This window comes from Sphaeramia orbicularis, chromosome 5 (assembly GCF_902148855.1).
Source record: "Sphaeramia orbicularis chromosome 5, fSphaOr1.1, whole genome shotgun sequence".
NCBI classification, from domain to species: Eukaryota; Metazoa; Chordata; class Actinopteri; order Kurtiformes; family Apogonidae; genus Sphaeramia; species Sphaeramia orbicularis.
This window is the reverse complement of record NC_043961.1, coordinates 49922037-49947280: the sequence shown is the minus strand read 5'-3', so window position 1 is coordinate 49947280 and position 25244 is coordinate 49922037. Positions and strand designations below refer to the sequence as shown.

At 34.3% G+C, this 25244-nt stretch overlaps 1 protein-coding gene across 1 annotated transcript; it reads left to right on the top strand.

The window, feature by feature from the left end:
• The first annotated feature begins 422 nt into the window (after nucleotides 1–422).
• LOC115419679 (elastase-1-like) lies at nucleotides 423–19268 on the top strand. Its single transcript, XM_030134617.1, has 8 exons — nucleotides 423–477; nucleotides 1692–1792; nucleotides 4134–4234; nucleotides 9332–9457; nucleotides 11385–11521; nucleotides 11637–11779; nucleotides 14217–14366; nucleotides 19225–19268. Exons 1-8 carry the CDS (start codon nucleotides 438–440, stop codon nucleotides 19234–19236), a joined length of 810 nt encoding a protein of 269 aa, XP_029990477.1. The 5' UTR covers nucleotides 423–437; the 3' UTR covers nucleotides 19237–19268.
• Nucleotides 19269–25244: the final 5976 nt, after the last annotated feature.

The window sequence follows — 25244 nt, the reverse complement described above, 5'->3', positions numbered from 1 at the left end:
CACAATGTATACATGTATATATGGTTCATACATGCATCTTTCACCTTGGACAAAAGTGAAGTTGTCCTTTGTGACGTGGTATAGTGTGATATACACAGAGGTGTGTCAGCTAAAAACAAACAATTCAAAAAGGGATTTATTCCATCTAAAAAGTGCCACTGTCTTGTGAAATGTAAAAGTTAATAAGTAAAACACAGATATAAGCCCATACCCACAGATGTACCTAATCCATGTGGAAAAATGGACTGAGTAGCTGAGTCAGCGGTTCCACGAATTAGAGCCCACTGTGGTGATAACTGTGGGACAGACACAGGTGGACACATGTGCTGGTGTTGAACAAATCCCATATGTCCACACATCAGCAGACGAGGCCCTGAGAGTATAAAAGAATCGTGGGCAGAAGTGTTGAGCGCAGAACGTTTAAGGAGACTGCAGACATGCTCAGGTTTCTTCTGTTGACTTCTCTCGCAGCCCTGGGTAAGAACACTCTGATTCCTCTAATTCTACTGCCACCACACGAACACACACACATGAATGGACACAATACACCTGAAGTGATGGCATTTAAGTGTATCAGACTTCAGACTTCAGACTTGCTTTATTATCATTCAATAAATGCACCATCAGTACCTTATTAACCCTCCAGTATCCGGGTGCGCCTTTTAGGCACACTTTGGACTTGGTGTTAAAAAACTTCATATTATTTTTCACAATTTAAATAAGGTTAGAATTCAAAAGTTGTTCATTTTTAAATAATCTTTAAAATTCTCGCCACCAGCTAAAATGTGCACATTGTAAACAAAAGAAAATTACAAGACTAGCATCTGTCTCCCAAGTGTGCCTAAAACGCACTATTTCTTCCATTTGATATGTATGATGAGGGCTGACCTTGATTTACAAAAATAAAATCAAATTAGAGCAGAAAAACACATCAGTATATAATATTTAATAGTTTGATTTGTAGGTGTGCATTTTTGGCACACTTGGTGACAGATGCTAATATCTTTGAACATTTGACCTAACGCCAAAAATAATAATGCAAATTAACCAATGTTGGAGTTAATCATTGACATATGCCAGGCTGCAAAAATCAAATACGTGATCCATTTTTTATGTAGTATATTGAAAAAAAAAAAAAATGTTTTTTGTGTTTTTTGGATCCAAAAAAATGGTTTGTTTACAATACAAACACGGCATTTAAAGGGTTAAAAATGTGACAGTTATTGAGTATTTGGTATTTTTATTTATGGCTCAAGTTGATGAAATACAAAAAAGTGTAAAAGAATTAAAAACAAAGTATATGAAATTTTTTTTGACATTATTCCACAAGTGTGCCAAAAAGGCACACTTGGTGCTTAGTAAGGGCCTTGCTGGACGGGATACCAGAGGGTTAAGTCAGTGTCCGAGTTAAACAAAATATCGGTGCTTGGCTCACTACAGTGTCAGTTTATAAATTTAAAAAAAATAAATAAATAAAAACACACCTCGTGAAATATAAAAGTAGCCTAAAATACTGTAAACATTTTAAATGTATATGTATAAAAATTTAAAAGACTAAAAACTAAAGTGCATAGTGCAATAAAGTGCTTCAAATTATTGCACTAATGGGGCAGCAGCAGATTTGGAACAGGTGCTATTTTCTTTTGCTGTTCAACAGTCTTAATTTAAGTGTATTTCTTCTCTCCTTTCAGTGCTGGCTGAGCTGGAGCCCCAGCCCAGGTACCTGGAGGACACTGTTGAGGAGAGAGTGGTGGGAGGTGAGGTGGCCAGACCCAACTCCTGGCCCTGGCAGGTAATGCACACTCTGTTTAACTCCACTGCTGTTAAGGAAAAAAAAAGGCAAACACAAGACATTCTCTACTCATGTACAAAAGACTCTGGTAGTAGGACTGACTCTTGACGGCAATAAGTGCAAATACAAGCTCTGAAATGTGATCAAAGTTAGTGAACGGTACATGAAGGACATCTCTACCGTTTCTGCTCATAATGAATTAAACCTCATGTCATGTTAGACCAGTGTTTTTCAGCCTTGGGGTCAGGACTCCACATGGGGTCGGCTAGAATTCAAATGGGGTCGCCTGAAATTTCTAGTAACGGATAAAAAAAAAAAAACAACAACTCACAAATAAAGAATATATGGTGAGATGAGAGACAACCCCAATACATGAAAGACATGACAAACTGTGAGGCTGAAACTGAAGCACTGTGGTACTGTTTATCTTTCAAATGTTCATTGAGGCCGGTTTCAGATGCTGCAACTCTTTCATAATTCATAGTTTGAGTTTTTTCAGTATTAATTGTAAATCCAAGCTGGACTGACTGTACATATCCTGCCCAAGGAAAATAAAATTCTCACTTTGTGCAGTAATCTACCCCTGGCTTTTCTGCCTCTGTCCATAATAATACACATTTTATAGCCTAAATGTCAACTAAAATTAACATTTATTTGCAACATAGTATAGCAAACTATTACATGATGAAAAACAAATTCATTTAGTAAAAAAAAAAAAGTCCATTTTGAATGTCTGGGGTCGCCACAAATTTGTGATGTTAAAATGGGGTCACGAGCCAAAAAAGGTTGGGAACCACTGGTTTACACTCTTAAAGTAATATACCTGCAAATAAAATTAAAACAGCATGTAATTCACATTAACCCTTAAAGACCCATGACTATTTTTGTCACAATTTCCTTTTTTTTTCTTTGTCTTTCGCAAGTGATTTATCACCATTTATTGTAATATTATCCTCTGCGTTTATCATTTTTCAGTATAAATTATGTGTTTTCCTGTATTTAATACCCTGATCATATAGAATTTTATCAAAGCAAGCAAGTAACTTCAAAGGTTATTCTATCAAAACAGAAAAAAACGGAAGAAAAAGTGACTTTATCCGTAAAATGTATCATTAACTGAACATAAACCAAGTGTCTCCATTGCACTGTTATTTGTCAAATTTCATGGGATTTATTGCTGAATCAGTGTTGTAGAAGTTGACAGTGTTTCCAGATGGGTCATATCTGATGAACATGAAAAGATAATAAACATGTATTGACAGGATTAGTTGATTAACAGGTATTAAGCATTTTACGTCAGTAGATGATTCTGGCTGGCGGTGGATGTTCGGGTCTTTATGGGTTAATTTACTCCAATTTTCCGTTTGAGTTTTCAGTGTCATATACACCACCTTCCATTCATGTCTGCTTTGTCTGCCATTGTTTTTGCCACGTTATATTTCTAATGCATGATATACATCAATGCTATGTGGGCATGTTTAATGTGTTGTTGTCCCTTCTTGTCTGAAAACAGTATTTATCTTGGGGAATTAGCACAATGATGCAAAAATGAAAATCAAATAATTCCATATAAATGTATTAACCCTTTCATGCATGAATTATGAGAACCTCAAACAAGATTTTTTTCCAGACTGTTTTTATTCCTCTTTAGGCATGAAAAAAAACAAACAAAAAAAAAAAAACAACAAAAAAACAATGCAATTAATTTTTTATGAACCTATTTTTCATGGAGTTACAAAAATGTCCACTCAGCTGGACAAGTTTAGAAGCAAAGAAACAATTATTTACTGATATACTACATGAAAACTATGAAATAAAAACATTTTTAATGCTGCTAATCTGATGTTTTCTCACATTTTAACATACCTGCATGAAGTTAATATGCAAAAAAACCAAACAACTTTTTGTTTAAAAAATCAAAACAAAACAAAACTGTTTATTACAGTCTAGTAACAATTAGCATTTTTTTTTTTACACTCAAACATGTTAGTGTAGATCAGGTTTATCTAGAACAGCAAAGTTACAGTAATGGAATGAATTGCAGCGTATGGGATGATGCACAAAACAACAAATCCATAAATATACAAGAAAACACCTTTGATCAGCTGTCCACTGTAGTGACCACTATGCATGAAGGGGTTCAAGCTAAAGTAACAAACCTGTTATGAAATTGTAAGATGTAGAAAGTTCAGATATTTGTGTTAAAATATAAGAAGTAAATATAAAAAATGAGAAAACGGAAAATAAAGTGCAGATAATTGAACACACAGTAATGATGTAATTATTTTTCCTTCCTTCCCAGCTTGAGCCTTTGAATGTTCTCTGTTTGTGTTCCTTTTAGATCTCTCTTCAGTACAAATCTGGCAGCAGTTTCTACCACACCTGTGGAGGAACCCTGATCAGACGTGGATGGGTCATGACCGCTGCTCACTGTGTGGACCGGTAGGAGTTTAATATGGAATAGCTGTTAAAAAAGCTTGAAATATTGATGAATAGCAAAACAGGATTCTCACCTACCCTAGATGCATTGCATTATATATTTCTGGAATTTAAAGATCCACTCCTGATAGTGTCTCCTGTTGGAACCATGACATCTTCTTATCTATTTCAAGTCAGATTTCACTTGGCATTTGTAAACACTGCATCTTAGTTCGTGAAAAGAATGGGTCCAAATTTCCATCAAACTTCTGATTCTTGTCAAACGGCCTGATCACAATCAAGGGTACCAGAAAGGGTGCACATATAGATAAAAAATAATAATGCTCTATCAAAAAATCAGACAGGCCATTTTATTTGTCTGATATTTCTCTTTTAAAGTCCAAAATATTTTTGTATTTTGGTGTCTACTAAAAATTTCGCAGGCTTGCCCCTGTCAAATCAGAAATCATTGGGTGTACAGACACTACAGCCTAATAGCCTCCATATTTAATGCCTACAAAGATATACAAATGTTTCAGCACTCAGGATAATCATGCATTGTTTATTGCACAGATGTCGTGTCCAAAGCATGCGTGCTGAAAAATTCCATATATTGACAGAAACAATAAAATTAGACCCACATATTTTGATATGGTGTGTGGACAGTACTTGGTGTACGGACTCTACAAGATTGGAATGGAAATCTGGCTTAGCACATGGTCACACCTCTGTTAGATCTTTAAGTCTTCCTGGTACAGGAGTAAATAAACATTTGTGAACAAGTTATAACAATATATCTATAAGACATATACGCCATATTATTGATGGAAGTATACTGGTGTATGGACACTACATGAATTTTGGTGAACACTGCGCCATTGAAAACATGTGGTTCGACGTAAACATCCGTTTGCCACATTGTTACCAAATTTTCTGCAGCCAGAGAGCATACCAAAATCTGTCTAGTTGTGCATATTTAGTCATAATAATACTTAAATAACAGGTTCCCATTCTATTATTACAATTAAAGGGCTGTAAAAGAAGGGTTTTCAGAACAAAATGGTTAATTGTCTTAAAACTGAAAATAAGAATTGATAATCAAACAGCTGTTCAACAAAAATGATCAATAAATGAAAAGCAATGCGATGTGTGTATTTTGTAAAAAAAAAAAAAAAAAAAAAAAAAGACATAGGAGTTGAGTAGTAATTATTTATTGTGTTACAAAACATTGTGTACAATAATTTTGCTCTCTTATAACAATAAAATTGTGCACATGTTTTCATGCTCATTGGGTCGCCATTTTATCAGATTTATCCAATTTTCTTCAAATTTGGAGGATTGCAAGATCTAGTAATAAGATGACCAAAGAAACATTTTGGGAATGGCTTTGGGGGTATCTTTTTACAATACTGATTAATAACTGATGCAAATATACTTGTACACCTTGATTGTGATCAGGCTGCAAAACAACTTATCGTTCATGTAGTGGCGGCTCTTTAGTAGAGTGCTCCCCCCACCTGTTTCACATAAAGAAAAAGACAATAGGAATCACCTAAAATTATTTTACAAAAACATTAATATTTAAATAAACAAGCTATACATGATACAGCCAGTGAGTACTGTGTATAATCTGCATTCAAGTGTAGTTGAAACATGTTTTCGGTTGTTTGGTGAGCACTCAAGTGACGTGTTTCCTGTTTGTGCCTGAGGGTCATCCCTTTACCATAATAGACTGTTGTTATAAATGGTGTGTGCACAGCAGACCCCCTCCAATTCAAGATATAGGAGAGCTTCAGGGCACAAAAAAATTGCCCTCACATTGATTTTCTTTTTTTTTTTTTTTTTTTTTTTTTAATGCCATGCAATCTACCTGTACTGCCTTCGCCCCTGGTCTAAATGCATTGTCCATACTATCAGTGGTAAAGACACGTGTCTGACTTTAACAATAGTCAGAAAAATGTGCATGTTTGAAGGATAGACGAGTGAAATTTACATATATAAAAATAACTGACTGAAAACACATATTGTGTATTTTAATTTTCTTTTTTTCAGTTCTCTTTTCATTGGTATTTTCCATGGTTCACATATTTATTCACATAGTAATTCACCACTCATCCATTCATCTGAACATTACAACTGAATCTCACAGCGATACGTCTGTGACTCCGCAGACAATACAACTAAGGATGACTGGTCCTCCTTCAGCAATACCAAAGACGTAATTTTTACAATACACAATTAAGAACTAAATTCCACAGAACAGGAATGCTGGGGTGCATGTTTGTGATTAAAAAAACAAAAACAAAACATCAATACAAAAGGGTGTAAAACACAAGTGTCAAACATGCAGCCCAGGGGCAAATTACGCTGAAGATGTTAATAATCAATGGTGTCAAAATAATTTTATTTCAGGTTCCATACAGACACATACAGTCCAATTAAATCTCAATTGTGTCAGACCAGAAAAATACTATCATAATAACCTATAAATAATGAAAACTGCAGATTTTTATCTTTGTTTTAGTGTAAAAAAAAAAGTAAAATTACATGAAAATGTTTACATTTTAAACAAACTATCCTTTCACAAAAAAAATGTGAATAACCTGAACAAATATGAACAATGTGAAATGTCTTGAGAAAAGTAAATGCAATTTTATCAATATTATACCTATTACTAAATGTTTCATGTATTTGTAAGTGTAATGTAAGTTGTAATGCACATGTGTAAATGATAAAACCGATAAACTGAGGCAGAATATTGTTAAAACTGCACTTGTTTTTCTTAAGACATTTCAAGCTGTTGACATTTTTCACATTTTTAAGGAAACGTTGTAGATGTAAACATTATCATAATGCAATTTTACTTTTTTCACTAGTATTATTTGACTGGTCCAGCTCACTTGACTTCATATTGGGGTGAATGTGGCCCCTGAACTAAAATGAGTTTGACACCCCTGTTTTAAAAGGAAATAAGGGGTGAAATGGACATAGACATGGTTTTAGATAAACGATGGATGAACTGGTGTGACTAACCTGATCCATCTTTCCCGTATTTTCAAAAACAAACCTTGTTATAGTCTTGATGCAAAAGTAATTTTTTCCATCTTAAAAATGTCATAAATGATGTTCGTTCACTCCCCCACTGTAAGTTTTTCTAGTTTTGGCCACTTCTTTGTTATGGCTTTCCTACAAGGAGCACTTAAAATCTGAAATAAATAGAGGAGTCATTTTCTGATGGTAGAACTCCTACGTATAATGATACAATGTGTTTTATTTTCATTTCAATTTCAATTTCAATTTCAATTTCAATTAATCTTTTAAAATACTGGTACATGTGCCTGTATCCTAGTGGTGATATGTGGTTACAGTGCATCTGAAAACTGACTTGCATACTGCTCCCATTTAAAAGGATGTATAAATCCACTATAATAACAAAATATAGAGCATTATAGAAGTACGCAAAAAATAAGATATTATTGTAGTTAATTGGTTATCATGATAAGAAGATACTATCATATTCATTGATCATTGTATTTGGAGTAAATATTTAAAGTGCATATAAATATTATTGTTTATATTAACCCTTTCATGCATGAATTGTGAGAACCTTAGCCAAGATTTTTTTGTTGAGTGTTTTTATTCCTCCTTAGGCATGAAAAAAACAATGTGATTGAGTTTTTTTTTTTTCCTATGGAGTTACAAAAATATCCATGCATTTCATTTTTGAAGTAAAGAAGTGTGTTTAAAACCCAATATCAGAAAATGATATGAAAACAATGAAATAAAAACATTTTTAATGCTGCTAATCTGATGTCTTCCCACATTTATCATATTCTAATGCTAGTAATTACTCACTTCATGGAGATGATATGCAAAAAAAGCCTTCTTGTCTAACAAATAACAATTGATTTACACTAAAACATGTTAGTGCAGATCAGGTTTATCAAGAACAGCAAAGTTGCAGTAATGGTCTGAATGTCAGGGTATGAGATGGTGCATAAGTGTCCACTGTGTTGGCTGATATGGAACTAAAACAACAAAACCCATTAATATACAAAAGAACAGCTGGAGAATAAGTGTCCACTGTAGTGACCTATGCATGAAAGGGTTAAAAATGGTTGATTATGCAAATCTGATTGTGTGTGAGGTGACTAAAAAAATGTGTATGAAGGGTTTTTACGGATGTTTTGTGTTATTGTAAAAAATATACAGAGGAAAATGTGTGTTAACAAAGCAAAGGAAGCAGATCTAGTTTGATTATTAGTTTGTAAAAAGGGGGTAGGAGTCAATAAGTTATACTTCTTCCCACTCCTTTTCGAGTGCAGACAAATTGTATTTATCTATTTTGTTTTAACCATGTTGTATGATTCTTTGTTATCTGATGATTCTATGCGCTCGAAATAAACTACTACTACTATTACTACTACTACTCCCCACCAGTAAGTAATTTCAACAGCCGCCACTGCATATACAGGGTGGGGAAGCAAAATTTACAATATTTTGAGGCAGGGATTGAAAGACAGTGTATGACCAATTAGTTTATTGAAAGTCATGAGAATTTATTTGCCACAAAAAAATTTACATCATAGAAAATGTTTTTATTCTATGTGTCCTCCTTCTTTCTCAATAACTGCCTACACACGCTTCCTGAAACTTGTGCAAGTGTTCCTCAAATATTCGGGTGACAACTTCTCTCATTCTTCTTTAATAGTATCTTCCAGACTTTCTCGTAATAGTTTTGCTCATAGTCATTCTCTTCTTTCCATTATAAACAGTCTTTATGGACACTCCAACTATTTTTGAAATCTCCTTTGGTGTGACGAGTGCATTCAGCAAATCACACACTCTTTGACGTTTGCTTTCCTGATTACTCATATGGGCAAAAGTTTCTGAAAAGGTATGGATAATAGTGTTAGGTATGATTATGACATCAATATATGTTTGGTTTCAAAACAATTGACGTAGTGCCTGCTGAGAAAAAACAACTAAATGTTCATTGTAAATTTTGCTTCCCCACCCTGTATGTGTTCATCCTCAACCTGAACTGTAGCTTTGAGTAAGTGAAGAGTATTATATTACACATTACAAAATAAAGTCAATATTTTTTTGCTGTGTTCTCAGCTCCAGGACTTGGCGTGTTGTTCTCGGAGACCACAACATCAACTCCCACGAGGGCAGGGAGCAGTACATGAGCGTGAGCCGTGTCTACCTCCACCCCAACTGGAACTCCAACAACGTCGCCGGAGGGTTAGTGGATACGGTTCACGCTGTCGCCTACTTCCTCTTAGAAAATATCAAATCAGTACATGGAGAGCAGACATTAAATCTTCATCCATTTATATTTTTGAATTCCAGATTAAAATTCTAATTTCAATTAGTTCAGTTCACTTTCAGTTAGATTTACAAGCACATTATGTTTGTATTTGGAGGGAGTGGTTGCTTTTGGTGTAGTTTTTATAAAATGTATTATTTTTATTCTACACTTGGCTTTTTGTCCCTTCGTCATCCTGAATATTATAGATTATTTTGCACCTTACAGTTTAATTTCTTTTTTATCCAAGTCTGTTTGCCTGTTTCACTGTTTTGATACTTCTGATTTTTAATCTATCTATCTATCTATCTATCTATCTATCTTTTTCTTTTCAAGTATTATGAGCAAAGCCTTGATTCATATAAAATTAAAAGCATAGAATAAAACAATTCCTGATATTAAATCAAAATGACAAATGTTCATTAATGTCCCATTTTATGCAAAGTCACTGAAGCTTTCGGCCTCTACACCATGACCCATTAGCACTTGGAAAATTGATTTTCCCAGTAATAAGATGTTTAATGTCTGTTGCATAGCTCACCGTAATCATTCAGTGAATGTGTATATGGAATCTGTCAACCAAAATTAATGTCCAATTAATGTTGTTTTCACAAATAGTATTTTTAGTAGAAGTAGTGAAAATGTTTAAACTCATATAGACGGATAGATTTTTCACAAAAATTATAGCAAGTTGAACACAGTTTTACTAGCTTGTGATGGCTACAAATAATAAAATAAAATAAAATAAAATAAGATAAAAAATAAAATAAAATAAAATAAAATAAGATAAAGTTGGACTGGATTTGCTAGACGTGTCTACAATTTTATTTAAATTGTATTTGACGGGAAAATATATGCCTAGGCATTGTTACATTTGAAATTTAAATTGATGCAACAGATGTAATGTATATGAGACTTGTAGTCATAACTAATTTGCGGGCCTCATCCCTAATTCTATGTGAACATCCTAATTAGGAGGCTAAAACAGTATGCAAGATTTATTTAGTATGTCCAGAACCGTACTATGAAACCAGTAGGGTTGAACTTTTAGCCAGGCAAACTGAAAGTCCATGCTAACATACTAGTATTACTGATAGATAGATAGATAGATAGATAGATAGATAGATAGATAGATAGATAGATAGATAGATAGATAGATAGATAGATAGATAGATAGATAGATAGATAGATAGATAGATAGATAGATAGATAGATAGATAGATAGATAGATAGATAGATAGATATGTAAACATACTGGTCCTACTTCTTTTGATAGGTAGATTGATTGATTGATTGATTGATTGATTGATTGATTGATTGAAATCCTTATTTTGAAGATGTAGACAGTGAAATCAAACCAAAACAACCAACAAAATATCAGTAATGATACATAAAAGGTTGATAAGTAAACAAAAGAAAAAAGAAAATACAAAATAATATGAAAAAAATAAATAAAAATAAATGCAATTAAACATGCTCGAAAAGGAGAAGGAAGAAGTAAAAATTTATATAGTCCTACCCCCAATCTCTATTCCTTATGATCTATAGAAATTATTATTTTATATGAATATCAATATAACAACAACAATAATAAAACAATATAACTCATCCTTATTCCTAAATACACTAATATAATAATACCCATTTACAAATTATCATACCAGTATCAACACTCTCAGATATTTAAAAAAAACCTTAAAAACAAACAAAAACCAAAAACACATATACATACATAATATAAACGCATATAATATTCTATATTGTCCTACATAGTAATATAGTAATAATATATTCATATTTAAACTAGATATGTCAACACATGTGGCAAAGCCCCACTCTGAAAAACAGCTGGATTTCTTCCAGGTGGGACATTGCTCTCCTGCGTCTGTCCTCTGATGCTACTCTCAACAACTACGTCCAGCTGGGTGCCCTCCCTCCCTCCGGCCAGGTCCTGCCCCACAACAACCCCTGTTACATCAGTGGATGGGGACGCACCCAGAGTGAGTCTGCCACAGGACACATGGACACCATAAACACAAGGAGAAGGTCAGTGACGTCAGTGTGATCCTGCTATCCAGCACTTATCAGATGGGTTTGTTTTCCTTCCATCTCCAGCTGGTGGTCAGCTTTCTGCTCAGCTCAAACAGGCCTACCTTCCCGTCGTGGACCACAAGACCTGCTCTAGCTACGGATGGTGGGGCAGCACTGTCAAGAACTCCATGGTCTGCGCTGGTGGCGGCAGTGAGTCTGGATGCCAGGTGAGCCCAAACAATCTGCTTTCAAGTCTTCATTAATTCTATAAATTAACCCTTTCATGCATGAATTATAAGAACCTTTGTCAAGATTTTTTTCCTGAGTGTTTTCATTTCTCTTTAGGCATGTAACAACAATGCAATTGCTTTGTTTCTTTCTTTTTTTTTTTTTTTTTTATGAACCTATTTTCAATGGAGTTACAAAAATGTTCACCATACATTTAACATTTGAAGTAAAGAAATGTGTATTTAACATCAGAAAATGATGTACTGTGGGAAAACTATACAATAAAATATTTTTAATGCTCCTAATCTGATGTTTTCTCACATTGTAATATATTCTAATACTAGTAATTACTCACTTTATGAAGATATTATGCAAAAAAAAAAAAAAAAAAAGCAAAAAAAAAACCAAAACAAAACAAAACTGCTCTAAGAACAATTAGCAATTTACACTAAAACATGTTGAAGCAGATCAAGTTTAACACGAACAGTAAAGTTACAGTAATGGTATAATTTGCAGTTGAAATACAGCCAGGGATGCATGGCGTCCAATTTAGTGGATGTGATAAATATTGGAATAGCTGTCCACTGTACTGACCACTATGCCTGAAAGGGTTAAAGTGTTTCTGAGGATCTACTTTTAAAAAATGACAAACCACTGTGACTCAGTTATCCTTATTTATATACCAAGAAGAACTCAAATGAATGCTCCTATTTCCTGTCATTTCTGTATTTCTTTATAATGTCCATCTTCTGTTGAAAAATTGATAAATCACAGGTTTTCAATTTAATCTCACTGGTAAAACAAAACACACAGTAAAGTCTGTAAATACTTTACAAATGATTCAAAGGTGCAGAGAATAAATACAGGTACAGCTCAAAAAATTAGAATATCATGAAAAAGTTCAATATTTTTTGTCACTCATTTCAGAAAGTGAAACCCATATATTATATGACTCATTAGACATAGAGTGAAATATTTCAAGCCTTATTTCTGGAAATTTTGATGATTATGGATTACAGATAATGAAAACCCAAAATTCTGTATGCCAGAAAATTTGAATATTGCATTAAATCAATTACACTTCAATTCAATCACTTCATGGTCCGTCACCTCTGGTCCCCATTCTACCTGGCAACATAAAGACTGAAGTTGAGAGAAATCAGCAGAGTTCTGTACAGGATTTATGTGAATATGACAGAGAAGAAGAGAACAGATATGAAAAAATCTATAACTAAACTAAAACTAAGCATTTAGAAGAAAATGAAAACAAATAAAGACTAGAAAACCTGCTCTAAAAGCAAATAAAAACTAGCTGAATTAGAGAAAAAAAACTAAATAAAACTAAACTGTAATGAAAAATCCAAAACTATTATAACCTTGGTACAGGAGCAATAAGTTGAAATTAAAATAATTTAAAATTAAAATTGCATTTTTCTTCCCAACAGAGAGGCGCTCTATTGTTAGGTTTAACTAATTTAATATATTGCACTTCTAAATTATGTTTATTATTTTCAGCTTGAAACTCAATATTTGTGATTAATGGTGTGTATTGGGCTCTTCAAAATAAACTATGTTAAGTTGACATTGCAAACGTTGCGCAATAGCCTTATACACTGACAATACAAAATTATTTCCATATATCTTTTTATCGGCTGCAACTGGGGTTTGTCCTCTGGAAAACAGGTCTGTACATTTTACACATTTAGCAGCATCTTCTTCCAACGCCTTATTTCTTTTCTTTAACCTGGTGTTTTCAGCTCCACCTGGCCTCTTCCTGCCCTACATCACCACCCACAGATGTTTCGCGCTATTCTGGTGCAATATTTAATTTTACCGCTCCAGAAAACACCCAACCAACTTAAACATTTGGGAGGGAAGAATTCCCTCAGATGGTAAAACCCATCTATTCTACTGCGATGTAGGGGCTGCGCTGTCAGATGAATGGAGAATGAATGCATAGTTGAATGGAGAATGAATTCAAGAAGAAGATTAGAGAAGTGACAGATAAGTGTCAACATTATTTTTCCCATCCAACCGGCCCAAACTCCAGATGAACATGAGCCAGCCCATTGGGAATCTTCCCTATTAGTCACTCTGGGTCTGTTCAGATTTCAGCTTCACTCCACCATGACAAAGTGGAAGTCAGCGTGTACCTCTGAGCTGACCCTGTCCTGCCAGAGAAGATATTTTGGAGGACACATGCAGAGATACTTGCTGAATCAACAGAGGCATTCGGCCTTGGGCTGGTGCTTAAGATGCACAAAGTGTCAAGCTCATATTCTGCATAAAGTTGCCTGAGGCTGTCAGATGGGACGGGATATGAAAAGTAAATGGGAATGTGTAAAGTGCTTTAGAAAATGCCCTATCTGACTCAGAAATAAAGCCACCGGTTATTGACTTTTGGACTCTTTGATGTGTTGTTGTTTCTTATTTCAGGGTGACTCTGGTGGCCCCCTGAACTGCAGCGTCGGTGGCAAGTGGGTTGTCCACGGTGTGACCAGCTTCGTGTCTTCTTCTGGCTGCAACGCCTACAGGAAGCCCACCGTCTTCACCCGTGTCTCTGCCTACATCAGCTGGATGAACAGCGTGAGTGTTTCAGCCAAAGACGCAGAGAAACTGTTATGTTAAAGAAAATACTCCTTTACAAGGCCTATAAAAAGTATTCACTTCTTGGAGGTTATCCCCTTTAATTGGTTTTATAAATAGAATTGCTGTCAATATAATTTGTTTTTTTTGAAAATATTACAGAAATTAACCCTTTCATGCATGAATTATGAGAACCTTAGTTGAGATTTTTGTCCTGAGTGTTTATATTTCTCTTTAGGCATGAAAAAAAGTTAATGCGATTGAAATTTTTTTTAATGAACCTATTTTTTGTGGCATTACAAAAATGTCCACTCAGCTGGACACCATGTGTTTAATTCAGTGTTTTTCAATCTTGGGGTCGGGACCCCACGTGGGGTCGCCTGGAATTCAAATGGGGACACCTGAAATTTCTAGTAATTGATAAAAAAAAAAAAAAAAAGTAAATTACTGATAAAAATATTTTTTAATGATTCAGTATATATGTCATTGTAATTAAAACACCACACAATTTTCCTAGTAAAAATCCAGTTCAAATAAAAGGCAGGATATAATATCTGAGAGGACAAATTGTGATTGACCCGATCATGTGACCGCATGTGTAACTACACTTCAACCTGCCTGGACACAGTCGCGTTCAAAAACGGGACCGAACAGAGTATATGTATGTATATAATACATTATATCGCCTAAATGTCCTCTAAAATTAACTTTTACTTGCAGCATATTATGGCAAACTATTACATGATCAAAAACAAATTAATTTTAGCAAAAAAATGTCTCCGTTTTGGATGTCTGGGGTCGCCAGAAAGTTTTTATGTTAAAATGGGGTCATGAGCCAAAAAAGGTTGGGAACCAGTGGTTTAATTTTTAAAGCAAAGAAATATGTACTTAAAACCATCGCCAGAAAGTGATAAACTATGTGAAAATTATGAAATAAAAACATTTTTAATGCTGTTAATCTGATGTTTTCTCACATTTTATCATACTCTAATACTAGTTATTACTTACTTCATGGAGATAACATGCAAAAAAAAAACAACTTTTTTTTTTTTTAAAGAAAACTGTTAATTGCAGTCTAATAATAATTACAAATTGATTTAAACTCAAATATGTTAGTGCAGATCAGGTTTACCAAGAACAGCACAGTTACAGTAATGGTATGAATTGAAACCCATGAATATACAAGAGAACAGCTGTAGAATAGCCGCCCACCGTAGTGACCACTATGCATGAAAGGGTTAAATAAAAACAAAAAAACAACTAAAAACAAAACAAACAAAAAACAACAGTCTTTCGTGTTAAAGTAAAATATTTAATGTAAAATAAATGATTAGTGATAAAACAAGTGAACAAAATCACTAAGGTCAAGTTTATTTATGGAGCATATTTAGAACAATGCAAAGTGCCCAAAATACTATACAAAAATATGATAAAACTAGTAAAAATATATGGATATACAATATAAGATATACTAAAGCTGATAAAACAAATACACAATAATAGATTCATTCTGTAAATCACAGGCTGTCACTTAAGGCCCATTTCTGATTGTTAACCAAATTTGTAGGACTGCCTTCCACAATAAAAGAAAAGAAAAAAAGAAAAAAAGAAATGACACTGTAATGACCAACAGACGGCTCATCATGGCCTGGATTTATTAAATGAAATATGACAGACACTTGGTGTAAAAGCTATGTGTTAGTGCAGACAAAGCCTCATCTTTCAGTTTTTTCAGTCAGTTCTGAAGGTACTTTTCTTTTATCACCAATTTACCGTAAAATTTCATTAGTTTAACCACTAAAGACCCAGAGCTATTTTTATGGTGACTTCCAAATGAATTTGTCTCTACCAAGTGATTTATCACCATTTATTTCCAATATTATCTTTTGCATTTTTACAGTGAAAACCATGTCTTCTCCTATATTTAATTTACAGACCATGCAGTTGTTAATTAAAGGTCAGAGTCAATTCAAAGTGCATTATATCAAAACAGAATAAAATGAAAGAAACATTGATTTTCAGCAAAATATATAATTAATTCTACATAAAAAGGAGTGCCTACATCCGCTTTCATTTGTCAAACTACATGGGTTTTACTGTTGAATAAATGTTGCAGAGGATGACAGTGTTTCCATGGTAACTATAGAGACTATGGCTGTGTCCACAAAAAAACAAACAAACAAAAAAAAAAACATATGATGCTGCTGAAAAGATGACAAATTGCATTTTCTTTGAACTATTTCTCTATATTATAGAATTAGCGGATAAAATAGTTATTAAAGATTTTTGATACTGGTAGATGATTACTGACCATGTAGTTGTTAATAAAAGCTCAGAGTTAATTCAAAGTGCATTATGTCAAAACAAAGTAAATGAAAGAAACATTACTTTTTCAGCAAAATATACAATTAATTCAACATAAAAAGAAGTGTCTACATCCACTGTCATTTGTTAAACTACATGGGTTTTACTGGTGGATAAATGTTGCAGAAGATGACAGTGTTTCCATGGTCATTATAGAGACTATGGCTGTGTCAAAAAAACAAAAACAAAAAAAAAAAACATCTGATGCTGCTGAAAAGATGACAAATTGCATTTTATTTTAATTATTTCTCTGTATTGTAGAATTAGCGGATAAAATAGTTATTAAGGATGTTGTATATTGGTAGATGATTACTGACCATGTAGTTGTTAATAAAAGCTCAGAGTTAATTCAAAGTGCATTATGTCAAAACAAAGTAAATGAAAGAAACATTACTTTTTCAGCAAAATATACAATTAATTCAACATAAAAAGAAGTGTCTACATCCACTGTCATTTGTTAAACTACATGGGTTTTACTGGTGGATAAATGTTGCAGAAGATGACAGTGTTTCCATGGTCACTATAGAGACTATGGCTGTGTCAAAAAAACAAAAACAAAAAAAAAAACATCTGATGCTGCTGAAAAGATGACAAATTGCATTTTATTTTAATTATTTCTCTGTATTGTAGAATTAGTGGATAAAATAGTTATTAAAGATTTTGATACTGGTAGATGATTACTGACCATGTAGTTGTTAATAAAAGCTCAGAGGTAATTCAAAGTGCATTATGTCAAAACAAAGTAAATGAAAGAAACATTACTTTTTCAGTAAAATATACCATTAACTGAACATAAACCCAGTGTGTCCATCCACTGTCATTGATCCAACTCCATGGGTTTGACTAGAAAATCAATGTTGCAGAAGATGACAGTGTTTCCATGGTAACTATAGAGACTATGGCTGTGTCCACAAAAAAAAACAAAAAAAAAAAACATCTGATGCTGCTGAAAAGATGACAAATTGCATTTTATTTGAATTATTTCTCTGTATTATAGGATTAGTGGTTAAATAGTTAATATAGATTTTGCATTGGTAGACGATTTAGGCTTTTTAATGGTTAAAGACTAAAACTCATGTCTTAACCCTTTCATGCATGAATTATCAGAACCTTAATCAGAGATTTTTGTCCTCAGTGTTTTTATTCCTCTTTAGGCATGAAAAAAAATTTTTGATTGAAATTTTGATGAATGAACCTCGTTTTTATTCATTTGCAAAAATGTCCACTCAGCCCGACACCATGTGTTTAATTTTTGAAGCAAAGAAACATATATTTAACCCATAAGGACCCAGTGTGACATTTGTGTCATTTCCCAAATACAATTTTCTCAATATTTAACTGTCCTTATGTGATTTATCACCAATTATTTAATATTATCTTCTGTGTTTTGTGTTTTTTCAGTGGAAATCTGGTATTTACCTACATTTAATTTACTAATTATGTAGATGTCTACAAAAGCTCAGAGTAAAGTTGAAGATTATTATATCAAAAAATAGAGAAAACTGAAGGAAAAGTGACTTTTTCAGTAAAATATACCATCAACTGAACATAAACCCAGTGTGTCCATCCACTGTCATTGATCCAACTCCATGGGTTTGACTGGAAAATCAATGTTGGAGAAGATGACGGTGTTTCCACGGTAACTGCAGAGCCTCTAAACATCCAAATATGGTCATATCTGATGACCATGAAAAGACGACAAACTGTATTTTACACCAATTATTTACATGGATTGGTAGGATTAATGGATCAACAGGTATTAAACAGTTTATATCAGTAGATGATTTTAGTAGATGGTGGATGTTTGGGTCTTTATGGGTTAAAATATATACTGTGTGAAAACTATGAAATAAAAACATTTTTAATGCTGCTAATCTGATGTTTTCTCCCATTTTAACATACCCTAATATTAGTTATTACTCACTTCATGGAGATAATATGCTAAAAACCCTCACTTTTTGTTTAGGAAAACTGTTAATTACAGTCTAATAATAACTAGCAATTGATTTACACTCAAACATGTTACTGCAGATCAGGTTTATGAAAAACAGCAAAGTTACAGTAACAGTATGAATATCAGTGAATGGGATGATGCATGAGCGTCCACTGTGTTGTCTGATATGGAACTAAAACAACAAAACCCATGAATATACAAGAGAACAGCTGGAGAAGAACTGTCCACCGGAGTGACCACTATGCATGAAAGGGTTAATATGTCAAATGTGCACCTTGTTGTGTCCTTGTGTTTATTCATGGTACTACTTTACCCCCTTAAAACTCTTCTAAAGATGCAATTTCAACTTTGAAATTCACTATAAACACTGTGATACTTGTACTGAATCACTATTTCCACTTCATACAGTAAATGTCCTCATCAAATAAACCAAAAATAAATGCATAATGTGCAGCGAACAAGGTTTACCTATTCATGCAGTGTTGTGGTCATATTCTTTAGGATAATCGCATAATGATTTATTTGTCCTTCCTTTGCTAGATCATGGGTTGAGGAGAAGGACGATCACCATGGAGACAAGACACCAAACTGGATTAATCTCACTGTCTGCTCGTCTCTGTCTGAATAAAATGTTCTATCAAATACATTTGTGTGCCCTGGTTTCTGTGTGGGAGAAAACAGACATCTGCCAGGCTAAGATTTATAAAAGCATAAATTAGGGGTGTAATTAATAGATCTATGCACACACACAATTTAATGACTAATTTTTCGTAGGATATTTATTTTTGAGAGATGATTGTTTGCTAATAAACTACAGGCAAATCATCACCACAACCTTCCCTGATCTGATATAGCTTAAGCAGCAGTATTCAGTCTTACATATCATGCCTTGAGAATCAGCTGGTTCTATGTCCACTTTTCCTCATTTTGAGAAAATGGAGTTTGAAAATTTCACCTGTCTGATCTGATATTTGGACAGTTATCAATCATCTTTTTGTGTGGAATAGTGTTGACTGTGGAAGGAACCCTAAACATATTGTTAACATGTTGTAAATCTCCATAAGCTTAGAGATGTAAGAAGTTAAAAATGGACATAGAACTTTCTGATTCCAAGGTATGTAAGCTGCCCCTGGTCAACAAGTTCTATGTCCAACATAGGACCTGGTGCCTTTACAGGTTTCACTTATGATCCAAATCAGGAAGTTCTATGTCCACCAGAGTTGTTTTTAAAAAAGTTATGAACAAACTAAGAACGTTTTCGTCAGTGATTACATGTATTTTATACTGATGTCACAAAATGCAACATAAAAAAACAGCCTTTGCTAGTGTTTTCCAATCCACATGTATTTAAGGTTGACAACTAAAATGAGCACATCTATCCTTTTTCATTAAAGGTAGAATGGTGAATAAACATGTTAGGACACCTGGAGTACCTGAGTAAATTGTTTTAACTCAGTTTTCATGGCAAACAACCATTTTTCAGCCATACTTCAATCCTCAAAGGCAGGAGAATTAGTTGTGGAATGTAGGCAAATGATGTGTAACACCATGAACGACCTTTTGAAGACTGAGGATTGATGAGTATTGAAAATTCTTCGTACGCTCTTCGATAAAAGTCGATGAATGAGCCACATTCTCATTTGAACCTGACACCGGACAACATTACCCACTTGACCAGAATTTATAACATAAAAAATAGAAATTAGAAAAAAAGTGTATAAAATGCAAAAATTGCATCAAAATTAAATATACATTCACAGATAAAACGATATCAAATCAATGACAAGTCTGTAAATGAGCCAAATTCTCATTTGAACCTGAGGCCGGGACAATATTGGTCACTTGACCAAAATCTCGTATGAAAGAAAGAATGAAAGAATGAAAAATAAAACTTATCCAGAAATGCCGAATTTTGCATCAAAATGCCTCATACACTCAAATATAAAATGACTATCAAATACACAAGTTTATCCATGAGCCACCTTCTCAGACCTTTCTCCGGGACAGTCTTGCCCATCTAAAAATGCCAAATCTGAACACTGAACTACTTTGAACAAACATTAAACAAAACTATTTACATGATAGCCCTGTTCAGACCAATCATTTAAAACTTTTACTAGTATCAAAATGTCTTACTTAGGCATCAACGGCATAAATTAAACATGTCTCAGTCAATTTGAGACCGCCTCCATGTATTTTCTGAGCATACATCTTTTTTGAGTGAATGTCACATGATCCAGGTATGGCCCCTGATTGGGTCCTCTTGGACATAGAACTACCTGATTTGAAACAAGCGCCACTCAGGACAGAACTAAATGTTTCTAGGTGTGAGTGTGTGTAGATGTTGAGCTTGGAGTTTATGTAGCGGCTGTACAGATGCGTTGCCAAAGAGTTTTTTTCCACACAACCCTTTTCTTTCTTGTTCACCAGTTTATTCTGGCACACTGGCACACATACAAAAAAAAAAAACAAAAAAACATACGTTAAATGAAAACCCTGCAGTCCGTCTTGAGGCTAAAAATAAAAAAACATAAAAATGAAAATCACAGTTGGCTAACTCCATGCACATACACAAAGAACATTGCAATTAAAAAAAAAACAAAAAAAAAACATACTCAACAGAAAGCCAATCATGACACCAACACAATGGCACACAACACCTATTCAAATATGACATAAAGAAAATAAAAAAATGTAAAATAAAGACAGGACCAATATGCGTGCACTCACCAGGAGAGAACGACAAAACTGCTGCTATCTCCTGGGGTGCACAACCCCAATTTGCAGGGGTGTGGGGTTCATGTCCCCAAAATAAAATTGGAATTAACACAACAAAAGTCAGCAATGGCAAGTGGAATCCTACACTATATACCTAAACTCTATTTCATTTACAACTTTGGGACAAAAACTTAAATGGTTTTAGAATGTCCTGATATGCTTAACTCCATTTCTGCAAATAGTGGACATAGAACCAACTGATTCTCAAGGGACAATATGTGAAGACTGACCCAAGACTCTTAAAAAGTTTAAGATAAACCAGCTTTAAATCAAGCTTCCTTCAGTGCTGAATATGTTGTGAGTCCATCTGAGTTCATAAAACAGGGAGAGAGGGAAATAGCTGTCAAAAAGATAAACTCAGTGACAGATGAAAACCATAAAAACAACAAAAGTATGAAACAAAAAACACAACAAATGTCAGTGATGAATTACAGCTCAGAAACTGAGATGGAGAGGGAACAGTATGTAACAGCGGGTTAATGTACATTGCTTAATGCTGCATGAATCCCTGACATGCAGAACACATTGAAAGCTCCTTCATTCTCTCCCACTGCTCACAGCTTCTCCAACGGTCTGTACACAGTGTCTTCATCCACTACTGTTTGTGGAGAAATGACATTATGTGAGCATGTGACGACGGCTGCAGGAGATGAAGTGGTAACTCCTTGGTGGCCCTGGCAGGTAAACCTAATACGTTTACCTCCATCAAGACGTATTATCCTTCCTGAGAGTCTTGAATTATTAAAGCCTGGACTGTATAGAAGAAAGGAACTGAATTTTTCACTACGTGTCCATTTGATCAGTCCTCTGCTCAGGTATCACAGCTCTGACAGTGTATACAGAGACAAGAGGACAAAAGGACAGGACATATCGTATGACTTTGGAAATTTTCATCCTTTTTTAAAATTTTGTTGTTTTGCTTAATTTAATGCACTTTTTTGTCGTTGTACAAATGCATGGGTACTTATATAAAAAGTATACGTAAAAAGCAAAGTTTATAAAAGTAAATGACTACTTTTAGTTGGGTATTTCATTTAGTTTCACTGTTAGTCTTCCAGGTACATTATTATGTACTCACAATGGTTTGTTTCAGTAACCTTGTGCCAATTCAGACATGATCAAACTAATCGTGAGTTGATAAAAACCGGGACAATAGTCAAAAACATGTCAGCGCGTGTAGCCTTCCATTGCGCCCCTCCATTTTTCACTAAAATTATAGGAAGTTGAACACAGTGTTACTAGCTTGTAATGACTGCAAATAAAATTAAATAAAATAATGTAAAAATAAAATAAAATAAAATAAATTGAATTAAGTTGAATTAAATTGAATTAAATTAAATTAAATTATGGTGGACTGGATTATAGTGATGGGTCATGTTCATAAGAGTCGGCTCTTAGAGTTGATACTTTGTAGTGAATCAGAAGAGTCGGCTCCCACTGAGGGTGAGCCGGCTCTCCAGTTTTTTCCTCCTTTCACTGCTCAGCTCTCTCGCTCTCAGTGTCTTGGCACTGCTCACTGCAGAACTTTGTTTTGATTGGTCACATGTCCGTATCCTCACAAGTGATTGGCAGCATGGCGGCCATGGGGTCAATCACATGTGAGTTTATGGATTATTTCATTATGTGAAAGCAGAGAGGGGGGCAGACGCTCCACTGTGGCTCTGACTAAATGAGACAGCAGTGAGAAAGAGAGTCTAAGTGCATTGCAAAAACTGGTAATAAATATAAGTGACACACATAAAAAAAAAAAAAGGCAGTATCTTGCTGCAGTTTAAAGACATTGGAAATAACAAAGCAATGTTCCTTCACTGTAAAATGAAAATCACAGTAAGTGCAGGTTCCACCACAAACAGACTGTTTTTAGGTCTGTTCCTGTTCTGTGGATTTTTTTTTTTTTTTTTTGCAGTGTTTTAATAAAATTTTTAACAAAAGTAAGAATGCTGTTGTGTAAATGCACAAAATCAGACATTTATAAGGCTTCTCATAAAAACAGTGAATGCCAAAGGGTTTATGAACATGTAAACCATTCAGAAATGCTAGGTTAGGCTAAAACATTGGGCTACAAATTATACTAAATGAAGAGCCGTATGGGAGCTGGAAGAACTGGCTCTTTTACAGGAGCTGAGTCAAAAAAGTGGCTCTGAGAGGAGCCAAACTTCCCATCACTAGTGCTTCATAATAACTCATGGCCTATCGTCCGGTGAGTTAAAAACACAGTAGCTTCCTTTAATAAACCCATGAAGGAACTCCTCGTATAGATTATGACTCAGGACTAGCAGACATATCTGAAATAATTTATGGTTCTTGTTCAAATGCAAACATTCATAAAAAAATGAAACCATAAAATGCAATATAACATGAGCCGTGTCTTATTTGTCCAATATTGAACTACAGTTCAACATAGATTTCATAGATTTCATAAGTTTCCTATCAGCCCATGTATCTTTATATTTGGTCTATTGATTTGGACTGAGAGGAGAGAGCTGCAGGGGGGACATGGCTATTTTCAGTGATGTTATCAAAATGACGTAGATCCTGGTGGGGTGCAGTGATTTAGGGGACTTTGAAATGCATGCATATTTTCAAGTGGCAGGTTAGCGCTTCTTAATTGAGGGTTCAGTCTGGGCAGCTATCGCTGTGTGGGTTTGTGGCAGTTTTACACACTATTCAGGTTATATATTTGACTTTCTGATTCTGAGACAAGATTATACATCATATTTATGGAGACCATTTATTCAACAGTTTCAGCATCTTCACTTTACTTTATTATCATTGAAAAACGTTGCAAACATAGACCAGGGACTCTCAGGATCAGGTCATAGCCTGGCCCTGCAGTGCTGTTGTGATGTCTCTTCATTTCAAGAACAGGTGACTTTTCCCCTCTGAGCGGCTCGCAGAAGTGCCAGCATGTTGGCACACACACGGCGTCCAGTTGACATCACATCTTGTGGGCGATGTGACATGTGAACTGAACTTGGCCAATAAGACAGAGGTGCATTAGACAGCAGAGCAGCAGAAATGTTAAGGTGCTACCATGTGATCATATCAGTGAGTGAGATGCTGTATTTGCACAACACATGAGTGTATGGTGTGCAGTGAAACAGCCTTATGCATTACACAGAATGCGTCGCTTTAAAACAGACAGATGACTGGACAACTATCTGAAATTAAATACACTGTAAAAAAAATCCTGTTGTTTTTACAGAAAAAAACAACAACTGGCAGCTGTGGTTTCCAGAACAATACTGTAAAAAACACATCCAACTGTAAACATATTTGCGGAGTAACATGTAGATTTAACATTTTAAACATGTAGATTTAACACTGGATTTAAATAGTAAATGGACTGCACTTATTTAACACATTTTCTCCACCTTCATGGTGTCCAAAGCACTTTCCAAATCCACCAGGTCCAACTGGGAGCAATTTAGGGTTCAGTGTCTTCCATGGACACTTTGACATTTGGACAGTCAGAGCCAGGATTCGAACCACCAACCCTTTGGTTATTGGACGAGCCGCTCTACCAACCCATTCATTTATGAATTTAAAATGTTACATTGTTAAATGTTTACTTTTTATAACTTTTTTATATATATAAAAAAGCAAATATGCTGTTACTTCAACATTATGGTCTTTGCAATTTAAACGGCACCACACTGTATTTCAATTTACAGTTTTATTTTCTAAAAACAATAGAAATACATAATTTCTACATACAAATCTGGTTTTGTTCACATACTCTCAATCATTAACACAAAAATCTTTTCAAATAAACAACTTTG